Genomic DNA, 26,604 nt, shown 5'->3' with positions numbered 1-26,604 from the left:
AATACCTATTAACATTAAACCTAGTCTGGGGCTGTCATAGTTTCCTCCTGCTACCCAACGAGTTACCACAAATGTAGTGGCTTAAAACCAGACATTTATCCTCTCAGATCCTGAGGGCTAGCGTCCAGGCACAGCAAGGCTGGGCCCTCACACAGGGTCTCAGTGGGCTGTGCTCTCCTGGAACTCAGGTCCTGTTCTGAGCTCATGTGGTCGTTCAGTTCAGATTTCTGTTCTCGTGGTGTAGGGACAAGGGCCCCTTTTTCCCTTGACAGTCAGCGGGGTTTGCTCTCGGCTCCGAGGGGTTGCTTGAGGTTCCTTGCCTGTGACCTCTCACAACACGGCAACTGGAGAAGGCAGCAAGAGAAACTCGATTCTCCAGTTCTCTTAAAGGACCAACTCTTAGGTCAGGCCCACTCAGGAAATCTCCTTTCAGAGACGGTCCACTCACTTTTGCCACATAACCTAACCTAACCTAACCTAACCTAACCTAACCACAGTAGTGACGTTATCACAGGTCCTACGGGGGATTGCACAACAGAGTGGGCGCTGCGGGTCACCTCAGAACTCTGCCAACCACAGATGCTTTGAGGTCAAACTAAAATCTAAAGATTCATTGTGGATTTGGATTTCTGTCCTTTCTCTAAATTCTCATCAACCTGGAATCTTCTACATAGATGTGGAGAGGCCCGGGTCCCTAAGCGTAGGACCAGCCCCTTCTGTGTGTGACACTAAATCTCTCCAAAAAAGAAAGTTCTATGGTCCAAGTTGAGCTTGGATGGCTGTGTCAGACATCACAACACACACCCTCTTCACAACTGGCATGCGGAAATACACAAGTTTAATACTGTAGATTAACAGAAATGACAACAAAACACAGATGTAATACACTAAAACGGGGAGGGCGGGGGTGAAAGGGGTTAGAGGGACACTGGCTATGATCACAGCAACCAATGAGTGATTCCTTTGGTGCCCTGAGGTCATGAGACACTTGACCAGAACTGCATGTTGAGTCAACCACCAGCTCTGATGGACAAGCAATGGCACTACTGCCGAGCTTTGAAGAGGGTAGGGACCCTCTGATTGAGTGTTAATACTCAGGGATGGATGTCTGGGCTTGGACAGCGTTGTGGTCAGCGTGTTGACATGGGGAGGGGAGCCTTTCGGGACACACTCCGCTCCCCTACCACCAGGTGAAGAAACAGGCCCTGCTCAGCGTCCCAGGCCCCACGATGCCTTGGTCTTTGGATCCACAGCAGCACTGCTCACCACTACCCCACGGGCAGCTGTACCCCATCTACTAAGCAGCCTTCCCACAGATGGATTTCCAAAGGAGAGTGAGCAAATCCAGAGATGGGAGGAACCACAACAGTGAGAGCGGACGGCCGGAGTTGGCCGGAGGAGCCGATGTGTCCCATGCGGTGTCCCTTCTAGGAGTCATTGAGGTTGCCACTGCTCAGGAGCACTTGCTCCCCAGGTTTGAAGGCTGGCATCCCGAGGTAGGGGCAGCTGGCACAGCGGAAAGCATCACCCAGGTAGCACTGTTGAGAGACGAGACAATCACGTGGGGACGTCGAGTATCATCTTACCCAGAGACATGGGCCAGAAGAATGGGACCCTTAATTTCCTAACAAGGCCACAGTGGCCTGAAGGAAATGGCTGGGTGTGTTTGTAGGTCCAACTGGGACTCAGTTTTAAAGATCTGAGAGTTTTAAAGATCTGTTTTCATGAAAACAATGGTCTAGGGAAGCTCCTTATTATTTCTGTATTCTCTGTAGTTCAAATCATAACCAAGCACAGCCAAATGGCTGAGTAGCCTCAGGCTAACTGTGAAGTAGGAAGAAAGGGGCAAAAATAAGAAGCAGCCCCCACCACAGGGATGAGCATGGTAACCCACTCTCAGGAGATAACCGCACTCCCCCATTGTGACCTACACACGTTTCCACCTATGATTAAAATATTGGGGCAGTAAATTCCTTGCAGCTGGAGCTAGTCTGTGTGTAGTTTAGGAAGATGCCCGATACCACTGGGGTTTTGTGAATATTGAGTAATGATCGATATATTTACGTTTCCACAAGCCGACTTGGGTTGGGAGCTCATCTGTTCACTTGATTTCTCTTTTTCCAGTTCTTCGGCAAGGCCACAAGTGCTGGGGGAAAACCAGTAACTAATGAGTGATATTGGCCACCACCCAGAAACTCCAAATCCTTGGCAGTGCCAAAGCGCGCTCTAAGACTCTTTATACCAGGATGTCTTTAACTCAAATGCCTGTAGGGGCGGGCGGATAGGACAAATGCGTGAGGCTGTTTAGGGAGACAGGAAGAGTGGTGAAGAATGGGGATTCAGTGGGGAGATGCCCTGTCTACAGAGGGCGGCCACTACCCAGCATTCAACTCTCCCCAACACACCCCGACGATGAGCTGAGAGCAGAACAGAGAGCAGCCCACCTGCTCCGACCACATTCCTGCCGACCACCCAGTCGCTGCCTCACAGTACAGCCGCCAGGTGTTCTAACCGAGGCATGTCCCTGCTTTCCTAGAACTCACTCACGACTTCCTTCTGGAAGGCGCTCCTGTAGGCTCTCTAAGAAGCCAGACCAGAAGGTCCCTTGATCTTATCTTTCCCTGGGAGACGTCACAGACAGGAAACACTGACCTTTCCTGGCCTTGTCAGGCTAGGGCTTACTACTCAGTTCTTCACAAGCAAATAATATATTGTTTGGAGATTCACATGTAGGTGGTAAATTATGAAAAAAGCCAGGGACGATTAACAAACAGGAGAATGGTAACCTCCTGTGGGGAAGAGAGAGGAGATGCAGCCAAGGAAGCACCCTAGGTGACCTCTAAGGTGCTACTAACAGTAACGTCCCTGATTCTTGACCTGGGTGATCTGGACCTGCGTGTTCACACGTGCCTGCTTCATGCACTCCGCTGTATGTCTCATCATAGCGGAGTATGCAACTCCTTGACAACCAGACGCCCTGGAGGCAGCACAGCAGACTGCTCAGGCCGCACTCACCAGTTCTTGCAGGCCTTCCTCTTCTTCCCTTCTCCACACGAAGGGGCTCGCAGGGAAGCTGGATCTGGTTTCTTCAAATCTTCTGGGTCCAGTAGCTCATCTGAGTCGATGAGATCCTGGAAAGCATTTGAAGAGTTAGTGACACAGTCACGGTCTCTGCTAATGAGAAGCTGACGTGGTCTCAGGCAGCGGTCGCAGGTTTCCAGCACCCATGTGTGGAGACACCTGCCATCCTACTTGGGGAAGATCATCGCGCTCAAGCCGACCACCGCAGTGAACCAGAGTGTGTGCAGAAGATGCGCTAGGCTTGAGTGGGCTGGGAACTGATTTACAATGTGTACAGAATACAAACGTATGTGTACGTGGGGGTGCAGTGGGGGGAGCAGGAAGAACAAAGAGAGAAGCGCTCTAGTTATGTGACTATATGAAGGGCTATCAGGTAAAAGAAGAGAATAAAAGATTTTCTACATGACTCTAGAGAAAAAGGCCCATGATACACACGTTTGCATGATTCTTTGATCAACGTGTGGACAACTGATCCATGAGCTCTAAGGGCAGAACCATAACCTAATTTGCCTGCCACTATCACTTCAACAGTTGTAGAAAGAACTTCGTTAGAGGCAGCACCAATCAAAGATGAAAAAGTCCTGCTTTTAAGACAGTGAGTGTTCAGTGACTGGTCCAGAGGAGCCAGGAAAAATATTTCAGCTGACAAACTCTTTTCAGGTTTACACATGCTCACAAGAGTCAAATACGTCACATGAAGTGAGAACAAAATAATCTGCAGGGAAAAGAGATGCTAAAAAGAAATGTAAGTGAATGTGGAGTTTCCTTCTAATTCAAAACTGCTGGTGACAGGCAGGGCCAAATGCTGGGCTTTAAATACTTTCACACCTACAGGTCCAAAGAAGCCACTCCCAACTATGACCATTCCCACCCGAACTGGGGCCAAAAGAAAGCCACGACGTGATCACAGTGCCTACTCACCAAGCTGTCGTCCTCCATGTCATTGGCTGACAGCGTCCAGAGCTTGGCGGCTGCAGGGTCCACAGCAGGCTTCACTGGGTCCAATCAACACAAGGAAAAGAGCTTTATAAAGCAGCCAGAAACAAACTACAGGCCACCTAAGTGCTTCCTACGGAGACACTGCGTAGAGAACACACTGGACTGGGAGTCAAGAGCTGGGGTTCGAGACCCAGCTCTACCACTTATAAAAGGTATGACCTTGGACCAATCACTTTATGATAGAACAAAAGCCACCATTTGTTAAGCACTTGCTTTGTACAGACATATATGAAATATTTTACATATATCATCTAATTTAATCCTACCAACAACCCTATGAGGTACGTATTTGTTGTCTTCATTTTATAGATTAGGAAACAGGTTTAGATACTTAGGCCGTTACACAAAGCCACAAATACAAGTCTGTTTAATGCTTTTAACTTCCACTCCACATTGATTTCTCCTCCTCATCTTATTTAGTGCACATCCCTAGAACGTGGGGCTAATGGTACTCCCTGCACCTACTGCAGGTGATTTGAAGATTAAATGAGAAAGTATGTCAAAAAACATTATGAATAGCAAAACTATCACTGTTGAAGTGATAGTGGCAGGCAAATTAGGTTATGGTTCTGCCCTCAGAGCTCATGGATCAGTTGTCCACACGTTGATCAAAGAATCATGCAAACGTGTGTATCATGGGCCTTTTTCTCTAGAGTCAAACCTGTTACATACAAGAAAATAAGCTCCAGAGCTGATGGTGGCCGTGTCACACAAGCCAGTGGCAGATACAAACCTCACACCTCCTGAGTCTCTGTCCAGGCCAGGAGAATGCAAGGAAGGGCGGGAAAGGGCTGAGATCCCATTCAGGTGGGGCCTGTCCTCAAATGGGCCTGGGGGTATCACCTCCCGTGACCATCCCCTAGGGATCACTGTCACAACTGCCGCTCAGACCTTCCACAGGTCAAACTGCTCATCTGAGCTGTTCCTACCCAATCTGGAACTATAACTCCAAAGGTGAGGTAGGACTCCAAAGGATTTCTTGAAGATTTTGTCTGGACAGTCAAAACAGAGCCGTGTGAATATACCTATACATTTTTGCATACCCCACAGCTGGGGCAATTTTCTCAATTCAGACATTAAAAAACCATGATAGGAAAGGTGAAGTGGAGGCAAAGAGAAGGGGAGTGCAATTTTCTGAGCAGTATCTTTACAAGTAGCACCTTTTTTTCTGCTTTTACTGTCTGCTGCTACTTCCCCAGGAACATAGAAAGCATTTCCCTCCCCCTGTGGTTCTCTTCCTGTTAGGATAGAAATTTTACTCTTTTTGCGGTCGGCCTGCTTCCCTGCTGTAGGCTTAGATCCTATTCAACAAGGCCACGTCTGATTCACCTTTATAATCACCTTTATAAAAAAAGGTGGAGGTGCTACTTGTAAAGATACTGCTCAGAAAATTGCACTCCCCTTCTCTTTGCCTCCACTTCACCGGTCTTAGGATCCTCCCAGTAAGAAGAGCTGACTTTACCGGCATAGAAGTAAAGGACACATGGGAAGCGCAGGGCACGCTATCTGTCATTACCAGCACCGTGAGGTCTGCTGAGGAAAATGTCAACATCGGGACCTGGAAAGACTTTATTAACTAAAAGATGTGACTCAGCCTCTAGAATCCAGTGGCCTCACGGTCCTCTATTGTGGAAGAGCCTGGACTGGAAAATATCTACGCATTATTTCAGTTTGGGAACTGAAAATGCCCAGGACAATAGTATATTAAGCATTCTTCCAATTGGAAATGACAAGAAATTAAGGAAGGACTAATTCTCTAAAAATATCACTACCCCCGTCAGATTTGGCTCAATTTCTTATATGTCCTTCCAGGGCCATTCAGACAGAAGAATGTCCAGTCTTACCAGATGGAAACGACCTCTTGGCAATCGAAAGCTTAAGTTGACTAGAAGAACCCACTTCAAAGTTGGGTTTTTTGCCTGTGACCTGCACAGAGAGCAAGCTGTCACTATGGTACCCCAGGTGTTCTTGGACAGACTGTATCTCCGCGGCGCTCAAGGACTCCTGCTGTAGCTGGAACACAAGACAACAGAAGGATTAGCCTCCACTCCTACAAAACGATGTTCTCCTGTGCTCACCTCGATAGGTATCAAGTACTCCTTTAGGTAGTAAGTACACAGAATGGCAGGATATCATATTACGCAGTATAACGGCGGGAGACAACGCATCACCTTGTGCCTCACATCAGTTTCTCACTAATCACAACCCTGGAGCGTGACTGTGTCTACGTGTGTACTTTGAGCCTACTCTTGGGAAGTTTCACAGTATTTATTAAATATCTGTCTATTAGGTATAAAGCACTGAGACTCATTGTGGGGTTGTGGTGCTCATGATTATAAAGGTGAATCAGACGTGGCCTTATTGAATAGGATCTAAGCCTACAGCAGGGAAGCAGGCCGACCACAAAAAGAGTAAAATTTCTATCCTAACAGGAAGAGAACCACAGGGGGAGGGAAATGCTTTCTATGTTCCTGGGGAAGTAGCAGCAGACAGTAAAAGCAGAAAAAAAGGTGGAGGTGCTACCTCTGTGTCTAACAATTACAGAATGGTTCAATAAATCGTAGCCCATCTACACACTGAATATTGTTAAATCATTAATAAGAATGAGGGGCAACACACTGAGACTGATAAATGTCTGGAAAGCAAGTGACTGAACAATGTGTACATTTGACCTTATTCACATTAAAAAATGTGTGTGTATGTGTGTGCGCGTGTGCGCATGCTTGTGTGTATACTTGTAAATACAAAAAAAAGTTTGAACGGCCATATAAAAAAAGTGTTGGTGGCTTCTTCTGGGGAGGGAAGTGTGAGCAAGGACTGGGATGTCATTTTATATTCAATATTCTTCAGTATTAACTGAATTTTTATGAGCATTCCTCACTTTAGAATAAAAAGGGAAAACCTTAAACTAAAATGTGAAATGAGACAGGGTGGGCAGGAAGAAACTAAGGCCCTCGGGCGTGTAGCAAATCAGTGCTGTAATCGCTCTCATGGTAAAACACCTCTCACACAAGAACATTTCAACATCGGAGAACAATGTAGAAATAGAAACACTCCTTTTAATTTAAATATTTCTATTGAATTGTCAGAAATGGGATTTTCCCCTCCAACCGCCTCCAGCCTCCCCCTACACATCTGAGGATGAGCTGCCTTTCACTTAGGCCCAGGACTCGCGTCCATCACGAGATCTGTGGCCCACTGGCCCTGCCAGGGCACCAGTACTGAGACCAGAATATGCCCCAACTCACATGGGTCCCGGCTGAATCTCTTCAAAGGAGATTTATTCCAGAGGTTTTTGTCCTCTGAAGCATCATGTATCTCACAGGCTAATAAACACTTCTCAACTTATTTCCTAGTCTAGGCGACACTGATCACCTCACCTTCAGGGCTGTTATTTCCCTGACTCTCTTCGTATCATCTGACAATGAGATACTGCGTTTAGTGACCCAAGGTTTAAATTCCCAGCAAAGAAGGTTGTAGAACAACATACCTCTTTCACTTCCACAAGACCGGAAAGAGTCAGGGCTGAACACAGCTTAGCAGCTGTCTTCACTTTGCCATTGTCAACTGCCAAGAGGAAAAACCCCAATCAACAGCTTTATAGGTCAAAGTAGGAAAAATAATTAAGGTTCTAGCCTACTTAGGTCAGCAGGCATTAAAACAACAATAACCAATTCTATTTTAATGTACATATGATTTAGTGATATTATTTTAACTTCATTCTTCAAAATTCTCTTATAAATTTTAAGTGTTATATAGTAATTCCATTATTATTGTTTCTTATCATTCTCTGCTTCTTGGAGATACCTAACCTTCCAGGGGTTGTTGGATAATGACTGAGAAAGCGGCTTAGAAACTCTAAAGTATACAAGCATTTTGTCTTCTCTTTATAGTCCTGAGAAAAGACATTGTTTAACCACCTAAGGTTTCCATTCCCAGCGAAGAATGCCGATATCTGCTATATACATGAAGTTCCTATTTCTGCATAAACACTTTTATACATTTCAAAATACTTTCACTTCTGTTATCTTATTTGATGAAGTAAGTCATCATATTTTGATGGAAAGTCTAGGAAAAAATGCTAAAAATTCAGAATTGAATAACTCTTTGACACTTCATCACATGAGCAAAACGATGTTTTTTTTTTATTTCTTGGATTCTATCCTTAGTTTCACATGAATCAAAATTACCTCATCTCTCCCAGACTTCCAGTCATTTTAAGTATAACGATGGATAACAGAAAGTTTAAAAAAAAAAAGTTCAGGGAGGTTACACAACTATGGTACAGTATGAAGACCAGGAAATTGAAATTGATAGTCCATACAGCCTATTCAGATTTCACAGTTTTACAAGGACACGTGTGCGTGTGTGCGTGTGTGTGTGTGTGTGTGTGTTTCTATGCAAGCTTAGTACACGTGTAGGTTCGTGTAACCACTACCACAATCAGGATACAGAATGTTCCATCACCACCAAGAACCTCCACTACCCCTTTGCTCCCCCCCACTCCTAACCCTCGGCAACCACCAATCCGTTCTCCACCACTATAACTTTGTTATTTCAAGAATGTTATGTGAACAGAATCATATAGCATGTAACCCTTTGAGATTGGCTTTTTCATCAGCATGATTCCCTCGAGATTCATCCAAGTTGTTGCATATATCAATAGTTTGTTCCTTTTTATTGCTGCATAGTTTCCCACGGTATAGCTGTACCACCGTAACCATTCACCTGTTGAAGGACCCAGCCATTTTCACATTTCCTTCTATTTTACTACCAAACGGGTCAAAGATCAGAAATTTGTTCAGATGTGTTTCTTCAGCTTTTTACAATAGCTTGTTCCGAAGAAGGAGGTTCGGCTCTGGGAATATTGATCTCTAAATGATACCTACTGCTCAGAGAGATGCAACAAACACACCTAAAGGTTCAACTCTGTTAAACTCTAGTCTTTCAAATGAAGATTTCCTTACCTACAGCTGTCTCTACTGGCTCTCTCAGAAACAGACGTCCACCAGGCCGAAGGATCCGGGCCATCTCAGCCAGAATCTCAGCACTGTGCAGAACGGCGCTTCCAGGAATCACACCCGACAAAAGAATGTCAAAGCTGGATTCTTTGTGGGCAGCTGAAAAGAAGGAAGACGCCAATCAGCAACCCCCGGACCCCAGAAGCAATGCCCCAAGCGGGACACTGCTGCCCCGCTCTCCTCAGTCTAATTTCGTAGCCTTTCATATGCTCAGGGGAAGAAGTAAAAACGGAAGCTGGATGAAGGGTAAGCTTTAAAAAAAAATACTGTGGAGGAGTATCTAATAAGAAACAAGAACAGGCTTATAGAAATCATCGACTATACTCCTAAGTGTACTATATCTCAACCGAAAAACAACAGGGTGACCGCCCCCCACTATCACGTACCACACAAAACAAAAACTCAGTTATCAGGGAACAACAGAAATGCAGCAGTCCCATGCAAACCGACCCACCTCCACCCACCACCCACCCTGTAAGACAACCTGGGTAGGTACTTACACTGCAACAGCTGGCTGATGTTTTCTACAGACACTCGACCCTCTTTACCGGTTACCGCCTGAAGCTTAACCACCAGGTCTTTCAGGGCGTCCGTTGGAGAGGACTTGTCCCAGACTACGGCCACAAACTGGCCAGCTGAGATCCCAAAGTCTGCCATCCCTGCAGTGCTGCGGATCTCAAAACAATGAGCCACAGGAGCGTCAAGACTGATCGGAGAAAAAAAAGCATAATTTAACCCACGCAGCACCATCAAATATCATTAGAATCACAACCTAATTCTGACCTCCAACCAGGAAAAGCTGATCACATAGAAAATCTTACTGTTCATACCAGAGTCTGACTAAATGAACCCATTATCCCAAGGTTTCATAATCCCAACATACTCAACAAACAGGGCAGGTGACTTCCTTGGTGAGAATCCTAACTTGGCAAAAAGATGATTTTCTCTTTGATATGAGACAACTCAGCTTGACCAGAGTATAAAACACACAGGACATTAATTAGGCAGAAGTATGATTCAGCAAGGAAGGCAAATAAATCGGCAGATATAAACCAACCACAAGCTTAATGTTTTTAAATAGAGACAAGTTATTACATTTAGCAAATTGAGTATTTTACCTTTCATCAAAATATGATCATTGTATCAGTTATCAATGGTACCTACTATGTCTTTAACATTTAATATTAGCCAGACTGTTCAAAGCACTTTACAAGCACTATCTCATAGGCACCTCAGAATAACCTTAAACTAGATTATTATTCCCATTTTACAGCCAGGAAACTCAGGCCGTTGACTTTGTCCAGGTAACACAACTAGTAAGTGTTGTGCAGATAAAGTAAAGGGGCGGGGGGCGTTAAATCCAAGTCCATCTGACTGTAAAGCGCATGCTTTTAACCTACGGAAATTTCCCTCTATGGGTCAACTTTCTCTTGCACTTGATACTCAGATGAGTATACAATATGCTCACAATGAAATTAGGTCAGGAGATAGCACTCTACTCAGTTCCTCCTTTCTTTCTTAAACATTAATGCCACAAAGTTTCCAACTTAAAATAGCTCTAACAAATGACTAAGACAGAAGCTGTGGTGGGGACACCACGCATGGACCAGTCTTATGCTGAGCATCCTCTTCTGCAGAGGTGACTAACTCAGGAACCATTATTCCACCAGACATTCTAGGACTGAATTTAAGCCCTGTCCTCTACATTCTTCCTTCTTTAAAAATGTTCACTTCAAATGACTTGCTCCAATGCCCATGATACTATATAGCACTTTGATTTTCTGCTAATTTCCTAAAGGAGTTACTAAAGTTTTCTTTTCTAGCGCAAAATCAAAACTCCTCAGTCTTCTGGATTTAGGTCCTCCATAATTTCGCTCCACACCTCTCCAAAGTGAATCCCTCCTCGTTCTATAAAAAACATTTGCATTGTCACTCACTCTTGACTTTTATGTAGTTCCTTCCATGTGGAATGCACACGATTATTCTGACCTGACTTCAAGTCCCAGTAAAAGGTTACCAAGTGTTGTCAGACAAGCAGGATTCCTTAGTCCTTGAACTATGGTTTTCGAATCCCTAAAAAGCACATAGTCACGAACTGAAATGTTTAAGCTTTTAGCTGTCACATGATGTTAAGAAGCCTTGCAAATTCTTAAGGTGAGCGACTTGGGGTCAATCTCACATTTAAGAATCAGTCAGGGAAAATAAGAATATGGATAGCTGGACATCAAGTTATAAGAAATAAATGACCTGTTTCCAGAATGACATTGGAACAGGCTCACTCTTAGGACAATAGAAACAGATGACAAGCTCCCTGCCCACCAGTGACGACTACAACCTTGCACTGTACTCACAGAAAAATCCTCATGAAAGAACCGAGGGGCCAAAGGTTACTTGTTAGCTGGAGAAAAACAAAAAGCCGCCGTCTGGACCTTTACAGCAACCTCTATGGAGGCAGACTTTACAGAGCACAGGTTTTGAACACAGATGAACTGGGATTCTATCTCCCACTAGATCTTCTAGTTATTAGCTACATGGCATGGGTGAGTTATTAGCCTTTCTTCTCATCAATCAAGGAGGGATAATACTTTCATATTTTGCAAAGCTGATGTAAGAAGTGAAAAGATAGGCAGAGCCTGGCACATAGAGCTCAATAAAACGCTCTAAAGGAAATGAACCTCCACTTCTTGGTGGCCAGATTATTTGTCTTTGCTTCAAACAGTCCTATAAAACCTTGTTTTGCCTCTTCAGCCGTGCTGGCTGGGAGGATGTGGAGCTTCTTTTTCACTGTTGGAATTACACAGTATAAGAGCTACACTTTATGGCATCTACAGTATTTTAGTGGGATTGTGTCAGTAAATTAGAAGAATGTAGAGTGCTTTGCGTGCCATATCCCCCCAAAAGAATCTTCTATGGCAAGAGGGAGATCATAAAAGATATTTATTAAACATTAACCCTCAAAAACAGACACAGCCACAACTTTGGGTCAGCATTTTCCCAAAATGCTGGGAGAGAATGTTCTTTTAAATATTTAAAAGCCAAAATGTGATGGCTTTTCCATCATCAGAGTTTTGTGTTAACCATCTGTCTTTAAAACAAAACAAAGCAAAGAAACGTAAGGAAAAAATGTCTGGCACTTAAATCAACATACTTAGAAGTATGACTCAGAGCCCAGTTTCGTGACTATAAGGAGGTGGATTAGAGTAAGTCATTGTCACGTCACTGGACTTAAGGGCCTCTTCAACTCTGCGGCACGCACTCGCCCATGGCTCTTCTAAAATGTTACCGGCACGCAGTGACAGCAGATGTCTAAGAATAACTTCCAGAATGCACTTGTTTATTTTTAAGGTACCGAGTAAACATCAAATCATGAGGCATTTGGCATCTCTTAAGGATGAAGGGGGCCGAAAGAAAAAATTAAGATTGAAGTTTGGGTATCAGTTCAACCCAAAAATCCAATCTCTTAAGTCAAGTGCAGAAAAAATTCTGAGAATACTGACAGTTATCAGAAAATTTTAATTAAAATGAACTGACTAACCACCCCGCCCGCCACCCCCACCCCCCCACAACACACACACACACACACACACACACACACACACACAGGAAAAAAGGTGATTATCAGCAAGGAAACAGAAAACCCACGTGAAAATGGAAGACTGTCTCCAGGCAATTAGGTGTGTATCAAGAGTTAAGGATTTCAGAACAGATGTCCAAGTGATCAATAGTACTTCCCCGAAATCCAGAGATATGGATATGAAATGTTAACATTTGGGCAGTTTTGGCTTAGGAGGGCTTTCTCCACACTCACACAGGGGAGAGCAAAATGTTTCTAAAAGATTAGGGTTAGTAAGGGGTGTGCAAAACAGATACAAGACAAGGGTCTAACTGCAAACACAAAATTTACAGAATGACACGCTTAGTTCCTGCTGTCCCTAATCCCTAATCCCAAAACCATTTACTCTTCCTACTAATACCGGTACGAAGCCTTCCCTGAGGGTAGATAACAATCCCAGTGAAACGCTCTCCATTTGCATTTGTTTTAGAGACGAGTCCACGACCTCCCTGGGTCACCCAGAGCTTGGCACTCAGTGCCTGAATGAATGCTACCAGCCTTTCTCAAACCTGCACATCCTACAAATCACCTGGGGGCATTTGTACAATTCCCGGACGACACCCAAAGGTACTGAATCAACTCCAGCAGAAAGACCTGGGTATCAGATTTATTAACAAGCATCCTAGGCGGTTCTTCCGATCTGGCAAGTTTGGGAAATATTTAATTATACCAACTCAAAATTACAACTGGGGGTTCCTCCAAAGACCAAAACCAGCTCCCCCAAAGTTTGAGGGCCTGAGGCCCAAGGTCACACACAACAACTGGCTATTGGCAGAAGCGGGTCTCAAACCCAGGTCTCGGACCCCAACTCGGGGCTCACTCCTCGGCGCGCTGTCCCGGGGGCCTCAGACCTGGGCCCGCAGTGCAGGAGACGAGGCAGCCCAGGAAGGGCAAGAGGCCACAGCGTCAGGGACAGACAGACCGGGTTCGGCCACTCACACTGGATTCCCTGGGGGAAAACCCGCCATAGTCCTCAGGGAGGCGGCCATGGCTACGTTCTCATCGAGGCACAGGACTGTGGCTAGGAAATTGGAAGATCTGAGGACAAGGGAGAGCCAGGAGGGGAGCGTTAGGGGAGGTTGGGTTCCCGGGCACCCGCACAAAGCTCACCTGCCACCCGGGACTGGATCCCCAGCTTCCCCACTGCCGTCGGCTGGGCAACACAAGCCTCTCGCGAGAAGGAGGAGGGTCCGACAGCGTGGGGAGGGCGGAAGTGGCTGCGACGCACTCTCGGTGCTGCCCTCTCGCCGCCGTCGGCGTCGTGCCCGCTTCCAAGATGGCGGCGGCGGTGTCCGGCGCGTTCGGCCGGGTGGGTTGGAGGTTCATACAGCTGCGGTGCCTGCCTGGTGAGGGGCGACCGAGCCGGGGGAAGGGGAGGGAGCGCGAGGACGGCTTGGGCTGGAGGCGGGGCGGATAAGGCGGTCGTGGCAGCCCGCGAGCAAGGTGAGGTGAAGGGCACGGGCGCGGAGCCGCCGGCTTCCCGGGCTTTAACGTAACGGGCCGTCTGGCTGGCTTCTGCCCCCAGCCTCCAGCTGTGAGGGGCCAGGGCAGCGGAGCAGGGCCTGTCACTCCCATTTAGTGGAGTTTAGGGAGCCCCAGAGAGGGCTGTGGGTGCGCAAGGTCACACAGGTCGTCGTTTGCAGAACTGGCCGACTTGGACCCAGCCTCTTAATTCCATTGCCAAGTCCCTGGGCCAGGACCACTTGAGGGACGGAGTTGAGACAACCACAGAGAGCGCCAAGTCCGCTGTTTCCTAAGTCAGTCATTTCCCCACCAATTCAATGATTCTGATATCCTTGTACCGCCTTTAACACTATATAGTCAGTATTTTTGTTTATACATTTGAGTTCTTAAAAATATAGATGTTTACTTAAAAGAGGAAACTTTATATCACTACCGTAAGTGGAAAACCAATGTCACTTTCCATAAATAGGATGTATGCATTGACACATTAACATACATGTATAACTAATGACCATTCTCCTGTATTTCGCCTGAAATCTTGTGAACTACAGTGGTTCCTCGATGTTTCTTCCCGTCTTTTTCAAAGTTTTATGAATATTTGCTCCATCTTTTCCATACATATACTAAAATACTCATATTTTTTACACAACTGACTGTGCTGTGTTTCTTTTAAAATTATTGTTCCCTGAGTTGGTCTATAGAGGTTTTAAAAAGGAGTGCCCTTTAGTTGTTTTTATATGAAACTCCAAACTAAATATGTTCAGTAAAAGTAATGCTTGTGACCCAGCAAATCTACTCCTAGGTATTTACCCAGGAGAAATTAAAGTATATGTTCACAAAAAGGTTTGTACAAGTATATTCATAGCTACCTTACTTATAATAGCACTGGAACAGCCCAGGTGTCCATCAACAGAATAGTGTTTCATAATGGAATACTATTCAGTAATAAAAAGTAACAATCCACTGATTTACACAAAAATGAATCAATTTAAAAAATACACTAAACAAAAGAAGTCTAACACAAAAAGGACATACTCTATGAGTCTACGTAGATGAAATTCTAGGAAAGGGCAAAACTGGAATGAAAAACTGAGTGGAGAATGACTGGGAAGGAACATGAGGGAACTTTCTGGGGTGATGATAATCTCTGTATAGGATTTTAGGTTATGCAAGTGTATATATTTGTCAGAACTCAGAATTGGCACATTTAAGACTTGTGCATTTCATTGTCTATAAATGTCACCTCAATAAAAGAACGGTAAATATTGAATGACATGCATGTTGAAATGTTTATAGAGATGGAGAATATTGAGATTTGTAACAAATGCATCAAAAAATAAGATGGATTGATGAATGAAGAGTGTGATGGGCTAAATATAGAAAACCTAGGTGGTGGATATACCGGTGTTCATGCCGCTGTTATTTCAACTTGAAAATTTTTGTAATACAATGTTGGGAAAGAAAAAAGCAGTATGAGCCCATGCTTAGGAAACAACTACTCTACTTTCCAAAAACCCTTTCCTAAAGTAAATGGGGTATTCCAATATTGCAGATGAGAAAGGAGCTAGACACTGTATAAACACTAGGGAGTCAGTACTCAGACCTTCTAATTTCTAGTCCAGTACTCTTGCTACAATATAGAAATATGTAATATTTTCAACTTCTTTTTGTTTCACCCTCACTCCCATAGAGCAAGTAGGCATTATTACTCTTAATTTGCATATTTTAAAGTCATACTCATTGGGATGAAGTAGTTTGCCCATTACCACACAGCTAAGAAATGATAGAAACAGGCCTAGAAGCCAGGTCTTCTGTTTCCCAGCTCATGCTTTACCTCCCCATCATGTCTCAAGGTTGCCAATTTACCCGAGACTTTTGTCTGAGACCCAACACTTGGGGAAGTGGTTCTGGAGTAGACTCTGCCCTGCTTTTCCTTTTCCCCATCCCTTATACTGCTCTGGATCTTAAAAGGTCTTCTCTGGTAAGTGTCACTGACTGACCAGCCCAGTTTCTGTTTCAGTGTCCCGCTGCCCACCAGCCCTGGTCCCACGTGCCTTCCATGCGTCAGCTCTGCAGCTGAGAGCTTCGGATGAGCAGAAGCAACAGCCTCCCCCCTCTTTTTCTCAGCAACATTCTGAGACACAGGGCGGAGAAGAACCCAATCCAGAGTCCTCTCGTTCACCTCCCAGGTAGGCACCAGAACCGAGTCTGCCCGTTTCTGGCTACTTTGCATGCTGGGTATATCTGTTCTCCATACTCTTTCCTCTCTATCCGCCTTCTCATCTTTTATCATTTTTAAGACTATATGAAAGGAACCTATTGTTTTTTAATGAAAATGGTGTCTGTACATTCTAAAACATCTAAGCATTACAAAGAAGTTCACAAAAATAAAGCAGAAATTACCAGAATTCATAAACCCAGAAATAACTCTGCTAAAATTTTTGTGAATATCCTTTTAGATGTTTTTCTAAGCATATTTCGTATATAAACCTACGTATATAATAGTGATTAATTATATTATATACTATACATGCTATTCCAGAACCTGTTGTTTTTTACTTAGCACATTTTTAATGTCTTTTCACGGTCTATATTATTTTAATGATTGCATAATATTCTAGCAAATGGCAATGCCAAAGTTTACTTAACCTATTTTTTATTGATGAATATTTAGATTTCCTTCACTGGTATGAAAAATAATGTGATAAAGTATGTCATTCTCTCAGCAATGGAAGCAGAGTCAATGGATATGCACAAATAACATTTTGTTACATATGTGGGGCCAAATTGCCCTCCAGAAAGGTAATAATTCACATTTCCATTAGATATTTTTTTCTTCTTAATCCTACCACTGAGAAGTTTCTCTAGCTCTGAAATTAGAGTGGTCTCTGGTCTCCTGATTAAAGTACTTTTCATTTCAGTGCAACAAAATATATTTTGAGGACCTACTTTGTGCCAGGCCCTGTGAATAATATAACCATTGTTTCTGTCTTCATGGGGTACAGTCTTGTGCAAATACAGATAAAGACACTGTGTTAAGGGCTATAAGCGGAAATCCAGGGTCCTGCGAGCATGTGCCTTCCTACTGCACGACCTCCTTGCTCACTTCTTCTCTTCTCTCAGTGATGTCATGGGAGCGGAAGGATGATATCATTTGTACGGTGGTGGCTTTGTAACACGGATACTGACACAAAAGTAAATGTCCTCTTCACGTGTGCCTAGAGGAGGCACAGAGCCCCTGCTGCTTGGTCAGGCTTATTGTGCGCGCCAGGCAGGACGCAGGAAGATGAGGTGCACTGGGCTCTGTCCCCACGTTTGCCTTGGGTTTGGGTCTCAGGTACACAGACCAGGGTGGCGAGGAGGAGGAGGACCATGAGAGTGAGGAGCAGCTGCAGCACCGCATCCTGACAGCAGCCCTGGAGTTCGTGCCGGCCCACGGGTGGACAGCAGAGGCAATTGCAGAAGGAGCCCAGGTGTGTATAGGTGAGGGCAGGGCAGTCTGACCGCGATCAGCAGGAGGGAGCGGCAGCAGCCCAAGCAGATGGCCGCTTGGAACCAGCGCCGCTTGGAACCACTCACTGCTGCAGGGCTTTCCGGGGGGTGTGTGTTTCCCCAATAAGGGGAATAGCTTCATTTTTAAATTGTTTTTTAATATAAAAAGAAGATGAGATGGAATGGGTTCTTGGGAGTTAGGTTGTAAAGGCAGCCCACCAGGCAAGAATTGCCTATGATCAAAACTACTGTATTTCATTGACTCTAAGGTGTCGTTGCTTGTAAGAAGTACCATCATTTTGTGCATCACTAAAAGAGAAAAATGCTGCCTATAAACTATAATGCATCGTCAGTTATACAATTCACACTGATGGTTTAAAATGAAAACATATGTGCATCTTAGAATTGATGAGATAGGGTGTTTGAAAACTCCCAAGAAGGCACCACTTTTTTTAAAACGTACCTTATTTTTCTCAGTAAGTCTCATAGTCAGCATTTCCCCTGCCTTGTTAAGCACTGTGCTCCACGTGAAAACTTGGAACAATACGGAGAGAAAAGAGTGAAAAAACCATCTAGGATCTACCGAAGATCCTACTATCAACATTTTAATGTCTGTTCTTTCAAATTTCAGAAAAAGTTTCACGTATGAATCATTTATTCTTTAAATATTTATTGACAGTGTGCACTAGGCACTGTGCCGGGTCTTAGAGACAGCGTAACGGTCTCAGGGGACACTTTTGCCCTTGTTGAGTTTCTAGTCTAGAGACATTAAGCAAATATGTACAAATACGTGTTTATAAAATGTGATAAGGGCTCTTAGGAAAAGGTGCTTTTGAGGCATAACATGGGGGACCTGATATAATGTGCTGGTCAGGAAAGTCTTTTGAACTGAGAGCTATGGAATGAGTTAGGCTTTACCTTGTTTGTGGGGGGTGGGGAAGGGAGAAGTCCAGACAGAGAAACAGCTTGTGCAACGTGGAGAGAAGCCTGCCACGTGAGAAGAGCAAAGAAAATCGTTGTGCCAAGAGTGAAGGAAGAGAGACTGGTGAGCTGAATGAGGAAAGATCCTAAAGGTCATGTTTAAGGAGTTAGGCTTTTATTCTAAGAATAATTGAAGATACAGGATTAAATTCGACGTTTCAAAACTACCATTTGGCTGCTGGGTGAAAGGTGGATTGGAGTCAGCGAGTCAGGGGCTGTTGTCAGTCATCCAGGAGAGATGAGTGTTTTCTGGCCTAAAGCAATGGCAGTGAACATGGAGACAGGTGGGTAGATTTGACGATAGAATGACATAGAACAAGATAGCACCAGAGTTCCAGTTATCACGTGTGGGTACATGTTGGTGCCGTTGTCTGAGATTAGGGCCACTGGAAGAATTCCAGGTTTGGGGAGGGATCGTGTAAGAAATTTGTTGAGTATGAGGGGTCAACAACAGAAGACCTCAAGCATTCAGGTCTGAAACAAGATACCTGCACTGGAGTGTACGAGTATGCTTGGGCGTCATCAAAATATATGTGTGGCGCTTAAACCAGGCAAGAGAATGAGCTTGCCAGGGTAATGCGGGTGTGCCTAGAGTACAGTGTGCAAAGAGAGGAGTCCAGGCCCTCAAGGAACTCGGGTGGGGCGGAACAGGGTGAGCTCAGCAAAGAAGACTCAGACAGTAGCCTGATGGTGGAGACAAAGCAACTAGACATTGGTTACCATAGCAGCAGCCATCTGAGGGGAGCCCCCAGTCTGAAGTAATTGGAGGGAGATGAGTGAGTGGAAGGTAAGGAAGTGGAGAGGTGTTCGGTTGCGGTGGGTAGGAGAAAGCTAGTGTGTACCAGGCAGGGGAATTGGGATGGAAGTTTGAGCATGTTTGAACACTGATGGGAGACGCAGAAACAAGGGCGAGGTGAAGACACAAGAGAAAGTGGCAACAGCAAAAGCGTGCAGTTCCTTGAAGGCAGGAATTATGAAACCCAGAAGACGTGGGAGGGCTGGCACTAGATGGCAAAGTTGGAGAAGACAGCCGCGGGTTTAGCTTCTAGAAGAGCATTAAGGAAGTTCCCAGGGGATGGCTTCCGAGTTCTCTGAAGTAGGTGTGCTTGTCTCAGAACCTGAAGTGAGGGAAGAGTGGGAGGAGACCAAGGTTGGAGGAAGCAGAGAAGGTTTGAAAGAATCATTATAAAAGTTGTGGAACCGTAGAGGACAGAAATATAACAGGATTGTTTGAGGACAGAAATATAACAGGAAAAATCTGATTTGCTGGATATTCTGTGGTTAACTGGCTTTTTTCACTCTGCGTATGTCCATTCAGAGCGGCTGCATAGTACCTATTGTATTCATTTGAACTCAGTAAACATTTGGGTTGTTTCCAGTTTTTTAGTATTATAAACGCATTTGTGTGACGTAAATGTAGGTACATTTCTGGTTGGTTTCTTCAGGACAGATTCGGGGAAGTTGCTCTTTCAGGGAGTGTATCAGTCAGGAGACAGAAACCACACCAGTTATCTGTATTAAATAGAATTTAATACAAAGAATTGTGAACTCAGTGTAAAGCAGGTGAGCGGGTAACTGAGAGGGTAGGAGGAACACTAAGGTGATACGCAGGTAGCGACTGCAGGATGCAGCCCCCATCCCCAGGGCTGGGGACTAAGGGAGGAGTGGGAATTATTAAAACTAGGGGCTTGCAGGAGAATCCCTGTGGAGGGGACCCTCAGAGCCCTGAGAAACAGCTGCTATTCAGCTGGCGCTGGAGTCTCCAGGTTGGGAGGAAGGGGCCCTTGGGGCTGGCTTAGAAGGAGGCGTGGTGGGAGGACAGGGAGAGGACGGTGGCTTGATGAACTAGTTCTGCGAGTGCTGGAAAAACTGCAAACTGGGTGCAGCAGCTGCCACAGGATGGAGAAGCATCCCTGGGATGGTGCTCACGCAAACCACACGCAGACAGGAGTCAACAGGAAGGAGCAAGTGCCTTCCTCCTCCTCCAGCCTTGCAGTCGCCCTCTGTGCACCCTCTGAGACCCTCACATGATGCCAGAAGTGTGGTTTGCAGAGCCCCAGCATCACAGCGAGGATGGAAGGGCAGCTTCGGAGCCGAGACAGCGATTCTGTCACTGTTCCAGAGAGTTTGTGCAGTTTTGAGGTTCTTGTCACATTCATATTAGAGGCAGTCTAGCCTGGTGGTTAAGAACGTTAAGCCGCAGTTTCCTCATCTGTAAAACGTGGGTGATGGTAATACTCACCTGCTGGAGGTGCTGTGGGACTGCGGTTGGTGTGTGTAAACCGTGCTCACAGGGTCCTGGCACATGGCCAGGACGCAAACGCTGCCCGTGTCGCTGCTGCTCCACGCTCATGTTCATGTGCATAGCGACCAAAGTTGCCTCCGAAAGGGCTGTGTCTTCTAGCAGAAGAGAGTCTCTTTCCCTGCTCCCAGTGTTGGAGATTTAGAGTTCAGCGTTTTTTGTTCCTTCCTGCCCTCTGCCCCTGCCTCCAGTAGGTGCTCAGTGATTGCCGTGTATCAAGGATAGCAAAGGATCCTTGTTAACTCCTTGACGGCTCATTAGGAAAACTGTTTTGTGTGTGTGTGTGTGTGTGTGTGTGTGTGTGTGTACGTGTGTACATGTATGTACAACTGAGGCCTAATTTCCAAGAGATTTAGGTTACGTGAATTGGTGAGGGAGCGAGTTATACGTGCTCTTCCTGAGCCCCTTTTTATGTTAGTTAGAACTCCAAGTTACAAGTGTCAGAGCTCAACTCTAACTGGCTCGAGCAAGCAGGGAAATGTTTTAGCTCATTTAATAACAGAAAAGTCTGGAAGTAGGTCTGGCACAGCGTTCTTAGATTGTGCTGCTGGGAATTCTCTCTCCAGCGTATCCTTTCAGACACGGACGAGAATGAAGAGTGGGGTGGCCTGCTGTAAATCCAGCTGCTGTTACTAGCAGAAGAGGCACTAGTGGTGAACAGACGACACGTGGCCACTACACTTGCTGCCACCTTTCTGTTTTCCCTCTTCCTTCTGTAGTCTTTGGGGCTCTCCAGTGCGGCAGCCAGCATGTTTGGGAATGATGGCAGTGAGCTGATCCTGCATTTTGTGACCCAGTGCAACGCCCAGCTCACCCGTGTGCTGGAAGAGGAGCAGAAGCTGGTGCAGCTGGGCCAGGCAGAGTAAGTCCTATGGCATTACCACTCTGGGTGGCAGCTAAGGATCGAGGAACTCAGACCCCGCCAGTTGTCCCCGGGAGGCCAGTCCAAGCAAGGCCAAAAGAGCCGCATTGAGCAGTCCTGCTGCTCTGATGGGAGTGACAGGCAGCCGCTGCTCTGACAGCTGTAGTCAGGCCAGCATCTGGAGCTGGCGAGACCCTCCTCCCTAGGCTGAGTGAACAGTGTAGCGCCGAGCCCCTGCCTTTGACCCAGAGACACACTCTTTTCTTTTCCCTCTTCCAGGAAGAGGAAGACAGACCAGTTCCTGAGGGACGCCGTGGAAACCAGACTGAGAATGCTGATCCCGTACATTGAGCACTGGCCCCGGGTACAGAGTCCATGAGAATGCTGAGCCCGTACATTGAGCACCAGGCCCCAGGGCAACAGTGTGTTCAGATTTATAATTGTCAGCACCTTTCACTCGGAGGACCTTGTACACTGTTCAGAAGTTAGCGCACTGATCTCCGCAAACCCTGGCTTGCTCTGTGCACTTGGCAGAGCTAGGTTTCAGATTTGGGGGTGCCGTCTGTGTCTCAGATCCCGGACATGTGAGTAGCCTGGGTACTAGAGCACCTCCTGGGGGGGCTCTGAGCGGCCTGAGTGTGCCAACAGGTCTTCAGTGAGGAGGCATCCATGAAGGAGATTAGAAAGGTCAGCACATCGTATTGGCTGTTGTGATTGACAGGCCTGTCGTGTTCTAGATCTCAGAGGACTGGACTTCTTTGCAGATTGTCGGTGTGATGCTTGAAAATTGGAGTGTTCATTCCAAGGGCTTTTCTCCCCTTTTCTGGAGCTTCTTTTTTCCACTTTCAAAGCATATCACAGTGTGGGCCATCCTCTCGGTTAAGAAAGTAAAGTCAAAGTACATCAGAAATGAGAGGACACAGAGACCATCTGGTGTCCTCCACCCAGCTGGGACACTGTTGAGCATGTCATTTCAGTCAGTTGATTGACAGACATTTGAACACCTACAGTGTGCCTGACTCCAGGCTGGGTGTGAAGGGCGTACAGCCGAGAGTCAATCCCGTCCCCTGCCTATGTTTGCCACACTTGATTTTCATACCTGTGGCCTTGCTTCATTCCACCTCAAAGTTAAAGGAGTGTATTAGGCCCTGGCTGCTTCCTGATTCAGCATGTTTCCTTCTGGCTCCTTCACTAAGAGAAAACCGGCCAGTCCAGGACCTCTCTGTCCAGCTGCCACAGGCCACAGCCAGGGGATTCTAGAGTTGGTAAAGTGGCAAGCCCTTGTCCTGTCAGGAGTGGATGTCTGCCAATGGAGGTGTCTCTGGTTTGTGCCATCATTTGTATTAGTTGAAGGATTTTGATTTCAGGTAACAGAAGTCAACTTGAGTTAAACAAACACAGAAAAACAACGGAGGAATTTACTGAGGCTGCAGTGGGGCATCAAGGGCAGGAGTGTTGCTGGGCCCTGGGAGGGGCCTAGAATGTGGGTCTAGAAACCAGCCCAGAGTCCGCTCTTAGCTCTACTTCTTCGTGTTACAGAATGGCTGCCCTCCCCTTCCTTGCTCTCAGTACTCAGAGAGACCAGGCTAGACTCTCTGCTGTCTGCATTCCCAAGTCCATATGCTAGGCATTGAAAAGCTGATTGGGCCCGCAGAGGGTAGGATCTGCCCCCGGTTCCCCTCAGCTGCCAGGCGGGTTGGAGATGGTAGGTCCCAGAATGAAAGCTGGGCAGGCCTCCTTCCATACCTCAGTGGACAGGTGAGCCACCAGCCACCTACACGCGATCGTCACCTGTGTGCAATACCTATTCCCCTGTCATTCTCTCCTCAGGCCCTCAGCATCCTCATGCTCCCTCACAACATCCCGCCCAGCCTGAACCTGCTCACCAGCATGGTAGACGACATGTGGCATTATGCTGGGGACCAGTCCACTGACGTGAGTGCTTTCTGCAGGCCCACAGGATACAGGGAACGGCGTGGGTTACGCATTGCTTCAGGAAGTTTATGAAATTTCTTTGATCACTATCCCTTCAGAGGGTGTGCAGTGTCATCCCCGTCTTGGTAAGGAGAGACTAAGGCGGGAGGAAGGCCCTCCACAAGCCACAGGATCTAGGTGGTCTTTATTCAGGGACCAGCACTCTGGCCATAAACCAGTGATTATTCTTCCCGACCTATAGTGGTGACATAGGACATCAGGCGGCCTTGTGATTGGGCTGCCATTTTATAATCATTTCCCCTGCAGTCTCCTCTAAGGTTTAGGTTTTGCAGCAGAATTTCGCTGTGTGTCTTTCGTGAGACTGATTTTTTTTTTTTTTTTAATGCCATGGAGACACCCATTGCTTTAAAAATAACTCCCACCCCCCAGCCCCTCTTGGCCTGCTTTACTGAGATCAATGAGCCTTTAAACAGGCACCAGGAAAGAATCTGACTTGTTAATGCTATCATATTTCTGTTAGGAAATTAAAAAACAAAGCATATCTTCATAAAAAGAAATTAATAGTGATGGTACTTTATGGAATCCAAGATGGGGAAGCAAAGCAATGCACCCACCACAGTTATAACAAAGTGCTTTAATAAACTTCCCTGTGGTGGGAATACACCACCAACAGAGATGGTGGGAAAATGAAATTAGAAAGCAAGGAAATTAAAGGAATAAAACACGGAGCAGCTGCACCGCTGCTCTGAAGAGTAGTTTGCCAGAACAGTCGGAAGTGGCTGAAGGACTTGAATTCTTAGCTCTTCCTAGGTGTTCTCATCTGTCCACGATCCTGTCTCAGCTCTCACTTTCCTGATTAACACCAAGGTGTGGTCCTAACTGGCTGACCACAGAGCCTCCCCGGAACTTAGACGTCCTAAGACATAGTCTTTTCACCAACAGTTCCATAAAGGACTGGATGTAGCAAAATCACCTGGGATGCTTAGTAAACATTCGGATTCCTGGCACTTACTTCAGACCCACTGACTCAACGCTAAGAGGTTGGGCCCAGGAGTTTCCATTTTTAATGTCCCAGGTGATTCTGATGCCCAGCCACAGAATCAGAACAGTTGTGTTGTCCATAGGAACGTGTGTCTGTGAGGGAAAGAAGAAATCAGGAGGGAGCCCATGAGTGCCTGTGGCTCTGGGTAGAAATTCCCCCCGAATCCCCGCACCCTCAGCAGTAGTGGTCCATGTTCATTGGACCTGGGTGGGTTTCTCTGCAGTTCAACTGGTACACTCGCCGCGCTGTGCTGGCTGGCATCTACAACACGACCGAGCTGGTGATGATGCAGGACTCCTCCCCAGACTTTGAGGACACTTGGCGCTTCTTGGAAAACCGGATTAATGATGCAATGAACATGGGCCACACTGCCAAGCAGGTAGTGGGGGGCTAGCCATTTGGGAGGCCTCCTCACTAGGCACACCGTCCTCTTCAAGCCACAGCTGGGCACCGCTCTGTTCTCTTGCTCCCGTGTGGCTTCCACTGGCAGTCCTGAGGGCCTCCCCAGGGAACCTGGCTGGTTCTTCCTCATACCAGCCTTCCCCAAAAGCCACATGTGGCCCATTTGGCCCATTTGTGGTTGTGTTGTCCATAGGCTCTTCCTCCAGTACACAGGGCCCTCTTAGCTGTACTTGTTGGGTGGAGTTCTAGACCTGCTGGTTTGTCCTATCTGTCTCACCTTTGAGCTTGTGATGGCTTCAGAGAACCTGACTCTGACTCCTCCTAGGTCAAGTCCACTGGAGAGGCGCTGGTGCAAGGACTCATGGGTGCAGCAGTGACGGTGAGTACTGCCCAGCTGGTCCCTGCCCTCCCCCATCCCACTCCAGCCCTGTGCTGCTTATTTGATGTATCACTGACCCCCAAGTAGTTTTGTAGCCTTAAACTGAAAGCTGATAGTGAGACTGACTGATTCAGTCCAAGTCTCTTGATTCCAGTTACCCCACCTCTTTGTTTTTTACTGGCATCAAGAAACATGGCTGACTCCCGGAACCTTGGTATGTCAGATCTCTGTACTCTAGCCACACATGCTGCCTTAAAAATCCTGATCTTTCCCATTGGAGTCCTAGAGGGAGGGCAAGGTCTCATCTCTCTCTCTTTTCCATCCCTTTATCAGCTCAAGAACTTGACAGGTCTAAACCAGCGCCGGTGAGCAAGAAGGGGTGTAATGTAAGCTAGAGTGCTCAGAAGAAAACCCGCGGATAAATTTAAAGGGCATTGAAAAGTAGGAAGTGCCATTCACGAACGGGGTATTAATGAGAAAACATTCAAGGACTCCTGTGTCACCACCATAGCCACCTGGAAACTACAGGGCACTTGATCCAGTTGTAGCCTGAGATTGGGGCACTTCTTTAGTCCTAATACCAGGCCTGGCCTTACTGCATTGCAGCTGTGTGATTGAAAACTGAGGTTCTCATCCAAGCATTCAGTCCACAGAAACCCAGCACGTCTCTGTCATGGTCTCACAGGCACCTTGATCCGATTTTAACCTTCCTAGAAATGCTCTCTGGGGCTCCTAAGTCAGAGTCAGGGTATGAAGCCACCCTAAGTGACAACTCATCCACAGCACAGCACAGGCACGTGCACCCAGAGGCATTCCTCCGCAGCCCTTTCCCTCTCCAGCATCCTGAGATACTGCACCTGGGAACATCCTCAGAAAGCTGCCTCACCTGAGACACGTGCCTGCTGGACAGTGGTGCACAACCTAGCCAGAAGTGTGATCCCAGGCCTGGTGTCACATTACACCAGCATGCATTGCAGGATTATTAGTGAACTTAGAGTCTGTAAGATTATAATAAATATGTTTGAATCAGT

The 26,604-nt window shown here is 46.3% G+C and overlaps 2 protein-coding genes across 4 annotated transcripts; one reads left to right on the top strand and one right to left on the bottom strand.

Annotated features, from left to right (window-relative positions):
• Positions 1–821: 821 nt before the first annotated feature.
• CIAPIN1 (cytokine induced apoptosis inhibitor 1) lies at positions 822–13,955 on the bottom strand. 2 transcript variants are annotated; one of them, XM_019754386.3, is made up of 9 exons: positions 13,825–13,955; positions 9,602–9,807; positions 9,048–9,200; positions 7,571–7,647; positions 5,925–6,093; positions 4,003–4,076; positions 3,016–3,131; positions 2,065–2,146; positions 822–1,538 (listed from the first exon to the last, which is right to left on the bottom strand). In XM_019754386.3, the coding sequence occupies exons 2-9, from the start codon at positions 9,756–9,758 to the stop codon at positions 1,428–1,430; spliced, it is 939 nt and encodes a 312-aa protein (XP_019609945.3). In that variant the 5' UTR covers positions 9,759–9,807; positions 13,825–13,955; the 3' UTR covers positions 822–1,427. The 2 variants fall into 2 exon arrangements, with proteins under 2 accessions (XP_019609945.3, XP_074170931.2); XM_074314830.2 differs by lacking the exon at positions 13,825–13,955 and adding an exon at positions 13,654–13,820.
• Positions 13,901–26,604, top strand: COQ9 (coenzyme Q9). 2 transcript variants are annotated; one of them, XM_019754372.3, is made up of 9 exons: positions 13,901–14,060; positions 16,199–16,367; positions 17,516–17,651; positions 21,673–21,815; positions 22,095–22,179; positions 23,646–23,750; positions 25,016–25,171; positions 25,520–25,573; positions 25,907–26,604. In XM_019754372.3, exons 1-9 carry the CDS (start codon positions 13,991–13,993, stop codon positions 25,940–25,942), a joined length of 954 nt encoding a protein of 317 aa, XP_019609931.2. In that variant the 5' UTR covers positions 13,901–13,990; the 3' UTR covers positions 25,943–26,604. The 2 variants fall into 2 exon arrangements, with proteins under 2 accessions (XP_019609931.2, XP_088656467.1); XM_088800341.1 differs by having other exon boundaries at positions 13,969–14,060; positions 16,187–16,367.

The sequence above is a fragment of the Rhinolophus sinicus genome, chromosome 8, assembly GCF_057876585.1.
Source record: "Rhinolophus sinicus isolate RSI-liver-muscle chromosome 8, RSI-T2T, whole genome shotgun sequence".
Classification (NCBI taxonomy): Eukaryota; Metazoa; Chordata; class Mammalia; order Chiroptera; family Rhinolophidae; genus Rhinolophus; species Rhinolophus sinicus.
The sequence above is the reverse complement of the archived record's forward strand: the minus strand, read 5'-3'. Positions and strand labels throughout refer to the sequence as shown.